Below are 6000 nucleotides of genomic sequence, written 5' to 3'. Positions count from 1 at the left end.
CGTGTCCTCGAGAAGACCCAACACCGACAGCACGATTGGTGGCAGCCTGACAGCCGCTTCCTTCCTGTAGCCCCAGGGTGCCTTGAAGGCGCCCCTTAGCGCCCCGCTCGCTAGCGCTTAAGGTAATCACTGCAGTAATAATGATGAATCCTTGAGAGGCGTCCGGCCTTTCGGAGGCGCCTGAGGTCCCCCTTTTCCAGCCCCTGCCCTTGCGATGCCCGAGTCGGGGCCCAGAGCCTCCCCAAACCCCGCTCGGCCTCTCGGGTCGCCGCCTCCCGAGCGCGGTGCCTCGGACCCCTCTCCCACCCCACGTCAACACCATTCCCCCTCCCCGCCCGGGTCTCCTGGGCCCCATCGCTCCTCTCCTGGCCCGCACCGCCTGGGGCCAGGCCTCTTGGGCCCAGACGCCCCCAGCCATCCTCCCGGCCCCGCCCCGCGCCCTCGCCTCTCGGAACCAGCCCGGCTCCCGCTCCCCCGGCGCTCCGCAACGGGGCGGGCGGGGCGGGGTGGCGCAGGGGGCGGGGATTTCTGGCACTTTCTGGGCGCCGAGAACGCTGCGATCCCGGGCTCGCAGGCCGGAAACGTCGGCTACGGAGCCGCACCGCAGCCGCGGCCCTTCCTTGTTCTCCGCTGAGGCCGCGCCGCTGTGCAGACATGGCCAAGTGGGGCCAGGGGGACCCGCGCTGGATCGTGGAGGAGCGGGAGGACGGGACCAACGTGAACAACTGGCACTGGTGCGGCCGGGCGGGGGCCAGGGCTGCGGTTTCTGGGCCTCCTCCCTCGGGAGCCGCCGGGCGGGGCGGAGCGGGGGGACCCTCTGCGTGCGTCCTGTGCCCGGGGGAAGGGGCAGCCGGGGTCTCGGGCCGCCTCCCGGGCCGCGGTGAGCTCCGGGCGGGGCGGGGGCTGCACAGGTGCAGAGGCTTGTCTTTAGCCTCAGGGCTCGGAGGAGCCCGCGGCGCCTGGGAGACCTGGGGGTCTTACCTGCACTGGCTCTGAGATTTCACTTTGCTGTTTTGAAAGTTAGGTTGGGCTCCAGGAATAGAAGTCACTCCTGACTTGCCTCTTTAGTTTTGGCAGTCTGTGACCTTAGGAGCCTTCTCTCCCCCAAGCTCCTTGAAGTTTTGGGGAGTTAAAATGAAGCTAGAAAGTGTGTGTGTGCGGGGGAAGGGAGTACATGTGTAGTGGAAAGAACAGGAATTTGGATCTCAACTCCGCATCTAACTTGATGGTCTCTGATGAGCGCTGCCGTCTAGGAACTGGAACTAGTTACCCATCTTTTTTCTATCTCTTCTGGAACATGGGCTAATTTCTGCCTCCCTCTCCCTTCTGCCAGAGCTTCGGAAAGTGATGCTCTCTGCCCTGCTCCTCTGAGGGCTGTGTTACCTCAAGGCCATCAAGGTGATGCTGAGGCAGGTTTAGGGCAGAGCAAAGCCTCAGCCTGTGAGGGGATCTTTCCCTGGGGAACCCTGGCCTGGGGTTGGGAAGAGCTGACCTCTCATTTCCCAGACACTGTCACCATGGGCATTTAAAGGACTTTCCTCAGCTTATTTTCACCTCCTAAAATGGGAACATTGTTTGGGGAGATTGTACAAGATAATATATGTGTGAAAACACTTGATAATTTGTCTTACGATAAAAATTACTTCAGTTATGACTACCTGTTCATGTGGCCCATGCTTTGCCCCTCTATTTCCAACAGGTGAGATTCCTAGGCCTCCCTTCGCCCAAATAAGCCAGTGTTTCTAAAGCAAAATACCACCCAACATATCTTAGAGAGCTGAGTGGGAGCGTTAGGAGATACTGGGTAGAAAGCTGATTTGAGAAGTGTGTAAGTTTGGGGGTGGTAGTTCTCTCACCGCTGCTTGAGAGGAATTGGGCTCATCTGCGCTGAGCCAGGGCACTGCTCTGACTCCCAGGCTGGACATGTGGCTACCAGCTGGGGCCTCCACTCATGGCTCTGCCCTTCTGGTCCCTGGCAGGACGGAGCGGGATGCCACCAGCTGGTCCAAGGGGAAGCTCCGAGAGCTCCTGGTGGGCATCACTGTGGAGAATGAGGCTGGCCACTGCGAAATCAGTGAGCTGAAGCAGGTGGAAGGCGAGGCTTCCTGCAGCAGCCGTAAAGGAAAGCTGATTTTCTTCTATGAGTGGAACATCAAACTGGGCTGGAAAGGTAACAGGGGCTTCCAGATACAGGAGGGGCTGGGGATAGCATTGAGGCAGAGTTGGTTGACTGACTAGTCATTTATTCCACAGATTTTTTTTTCTTGTTTTTTTTCCCACTTTTCAGGGCCATACCCGAGGCATATGGAAGTTCCCAGGCTAGGGCTTGAATTGGAGCTGGCCTACGCCATAGCCACAGCCACAAGGAATCTGAGCTGTGTCTGCGAACTACACCACAGTTCACGGTAATGCTGGATCCTTAACTCAGCAAGGTCAGGAATTGAACCTGCATCCTTGTAGATACTAGTCAGGTTCTTAACCACTGAGCCACAACAGAAACTCCCATTCTGTAGATATTTTTAGAACTCCTGCTCCGGGCCCCTGAATTGGTGTATGTAGTGCATGCACCCTTAGTGATGCCGAGTTCCTTGTCCCACCAGCTGGGGGCTTCCCTTTCTCCCAGCACTAGTGCTGCTTGGGGTTCTTTGCTCTCTGCAGGACTCTAGGGCCAGGCACTTGTGAGACCAGAGTCTGGTGGACTAGTGTCCTGTAGTTGCTGCCTGCTTCCCCGACATACCTGCCTGCTGGCTCTTTTGAGGTTTGCATCCTGAGCAGAGCCACCTGTCTCCATTTTGTAAGAATATCCGTTCCCTTCCTTGTATAATTTTCCTCCCCTGATTTATTTCTCCCCAAAGCACTGATATCTGGTATGTTAATATGGTTGCATTATTATTGTTCTGGATCCCCCTTTTCTATTTATCAGAGCAGAGATTTTTTTAAAATACAGACTTTATTGAGGTCTAATTCACATAGCATAGAGTTTGCCCATTTTAAGTGTACAGTTCCATGGTTAGTACATTCACAGAGATGTGCAGCCATCACTATAGTCAATTATAGAATATTTTCATCTCTCCCCCCAAAACCATGTACCCATTAGTAGTAACTCCCCCAGTCCTTGCAACCACTAATCTATTTCCCGTCTCCATGGGGTCGCCTGTTGTGGACATTTCATATGAATGGAATCATACAAGTATGTGGCCTTTTGTGACTGGCTTCTTTCACTTAGCATGTTTCAGGTTTCATCTGTCTTGTAGCGTATTTCATTCTTTTTTAGAGTTGTCTAATGCTCTGTGCATAGATGTAGCATAATTTGTTAATCTTTTCATAAGTTGATGGACATTTTGACTGTTTTTCAGCCTTTGGGTCTTGGGGTCAAGGATTGATTGGTTTTGTTTCTAGCCCCAAATCACTGAAACGTGTGTGTTTGCTAAATGAGTATATTTCTTTTACGGTGCCTAGCTCTTGGCTAGGTCGACAGCCCTTACTGAGTAAGTATTTGTTGAAATAACCATGATTGTGAAAACAAAGGGAAAAGGAAGAAGAGAGAGGGTGAGATCTGATTCTGGAGGATCGTGCTGTGTTAAAGTTTGGGCCTCAGCTCAAGAGTCAGCTCCTTTCTTGAGAGTTTGGGTTAGAGAGCTGCCCAGTAAGCTGGTATTAGACCTCTGTCCTCTTGGTTATCTTGCCAGCTTGAGCCAGGCCAGGGCCCAGGGAGGTGTTCAGCAAACATCAAAAGCAGTTCCAGGAGTTCCCATGTGGCTCAAAGGTAACAAACCCAACTAGTATCCATGAGGATGTGGGTTCAATCCCTGGCCTCACTCAGTGGGTTAAAGGATCTGGTGTTGGCATGAGCTGTGGGGTGGGTTGCAGACATGGCTTGTATCCAGTGTGACTGTGGCATAGGCCGGTGGCTACAGCTCCAATTCGACCCCTAGCCTGGGAACCTCCCTATGCCATGGGTTCAGCCCTGGAAAAAAAAAAAAAAAAAAAAAAAGACAAAAAAGCCTTGAACCTTCTGGGTGGGGGTTGGCTCTTAGCGGCTGCTGCTGGCTGGATCATAGCAGGGCCTGGCTCCTAACATGCCCCAGTTGCCCCAAGACAGGGCTCTGAGGGCCCCAAGGAAGCTCATGGTCTTGTGTCTCTTCCATCTTCTTTAGCTCAAAGCAGCAATCCACTCTTTTGCAAGATAAGACCCACCCATTCCCAAGCAGCAGCCAGGGCGCAGGTCAAACAGGGCTTGCCCTGACTTTGTGTGCCTTATCCTGTAACAGTGAGTCCTAGAGGTGGCTAGTGGGACCTGCTGGGAGGAGGCAGTAAATACTCTGGTCTGGCTTATTTTTTTTGGCCTTGCCTGCAGCGTGTGGAAGTTCCTGGGCCAGGGATTGAACCGGAGCCACTGCAGTGACAATGTCGGACCCTTAACCTGCTCCACCACAAGAGAAATTCTTGCTTGTTTAAAAAATTAAATTTTAGTTAAACCTTTTCAACTTTACTGAAATATAATTGGTTTATAGCATATGTTTAAGCTGTACATGATTTGATGTATGTATATATTGCAAAATGATTTCTACAATAAGGTTAATTAAAATATCTGTATCCTCTTATAGTTAAAATTTTTGTGTATGTTGAACATTCTTAAAATCTGATCTCTTAACAATTTCCAAGTATATGGTACCGTGTCATTCACTGTTGCTGTACATTACATCCTTAGAATTTATTCATCATGTAAGTGATAGTTTCTGCCCTTTGTATCTTTTGACCATCTTCACACCGTTCACGCCTCCCCATCAGTCCACTCTGTTTCTGTGATTGGGTTTTTCTAGATTACACATACAGATGAGCTCATACAGTATTTGTCTTTCTCTGACTTATCTGACTTAGCATAATGCCCTCAAGGTCCATCTGTGTTGTTACAGATGGCAAGATTTCTCTTTTTGTGGCTGAATAATAGTCCATTGTGTAAATGTGCCACATTCTTTTTATTCATTCATCTGTTGGTGGACACATAGGTTTTTTCCATGTCTTGACTACTATAAATAATGCTGCATTGAACATGGGGGTGCAGCTATCTCTGAGACAAGGATTCCATTTCTTTTGGCTACATATATAGATGTGGAATTGCTAGATGATTTGGTAATTCTATTTTTAATTTTTTGTGGCACCTCTATATTGTTTTTCCATAGTGGCTGCACCAGTGTACATCCTCACCAGAACTTATTTCTTTTTGATAGTAGCCATTCTAACAGATGTGCAGTGGTATCTCTTTGTGGTTTTGATCTATATTTCCCTGATGACACATTTCCCTGTTGATTAGTGATGTTGGATATCTTTTCATGTACCTGTTGGGCATTTGAATATCTTCTTTGCATAAATGTCTTCAAGTCCTTTGCCCATCTTTTTTTTTGGCTGTGCCCATGGCATGCAGAAGTTTCAGGGCCAAGGATCGAACCTGAGCCACAGCAGTAACAACACTGCATCCTTAACCCACTGAGCCACCAAGAAATTCCTTTGCCCATCTTTTTAATGGGATTATTTGATTTTTTTTTTTGCTGTTGAGTTATAGGAATTCCTTACATATTTTGGATATTAACTCCTTAACTCCTTATCAGACAAGATTTATAGATATTTTCTCCCATTCTGTATATTGCCTTTTCTTTTTTAATGGCTGCATCTGTGGCATGTTCCCCAGACCAGGGATCAAAACTGTACCACAGCAGCAACCTGAGCCTCTGCAGTGACAGTGCCAGATCCTTAACCTGCTGCACCACAAGAGAACTCTGTGCCTTTTCATTTTGTGCCCTATTTATTTTTTATTATTTTTTATTTTTTTATTTTTTGGTCTTTTCCTCTTTTTAGGGCCACACCTGTGGCATATAGAGGTTCCCAGGCTAGGGGTCTAATCGGAGCTATTGTTGCTGGCCTACGCCAGAGACACAGCAATGCCAGATCCGAGCCATGTCTGTGACCTACACCACAGCTTACATCAATGCCGGATCCTTA

The 6000-nt window shown here is 49.5% G+C and overlaps 1 protein-coding gene across 2 annotated transcripts in view; it reads left to right on the top strand.

The window, feature by feature from the left end:
• Nucleotides 1-513: 513 nt before the first annotated feature.
• Nucleotides 514-6000, top strand: part of LOC125128040 (activator of 90 kDa heat shock protein ATPase homolog 2) — a 27278-nt gene continuing 21791 nt past the window's right edge. For both annotated transcript variants that reach the window (XM_047782003.1, XM_047782002.1), the window contains exons 1-2: nt 514-734; nt 1980-2170. In XM_047782003.1, coding sequence (XP_047637959.1) covers nt 655-734; nt 1980-2170 — 271 coding nt within the window. In that variant the 5' untranslated portion in view covers nt 514-654. The remainder of the gene's footprint in view (nt 735-1979; nt 2171-6000) is intronic.

This window comes from Phacochoerus africanus, chromosome 5 (assembly GCF_016906955.1).
Source record: "Phacochoerus africanus isolate WHEZ1 chromosome 5, ROS_Pafr_v1, whole genome shotgun sequence".
NCBI classification, from domain to species: Eukaryota; Metazoa; Chordata; class Mammalia; order Artiodactyla; family Suidae; genus Phacochoerus; species Phacochoerus africanus.
The sequence above is the reverse complement of the archived record's forward strand: the minus strand, read 5'-3'. Positions and strand labels throughout refer to the sequence as shown.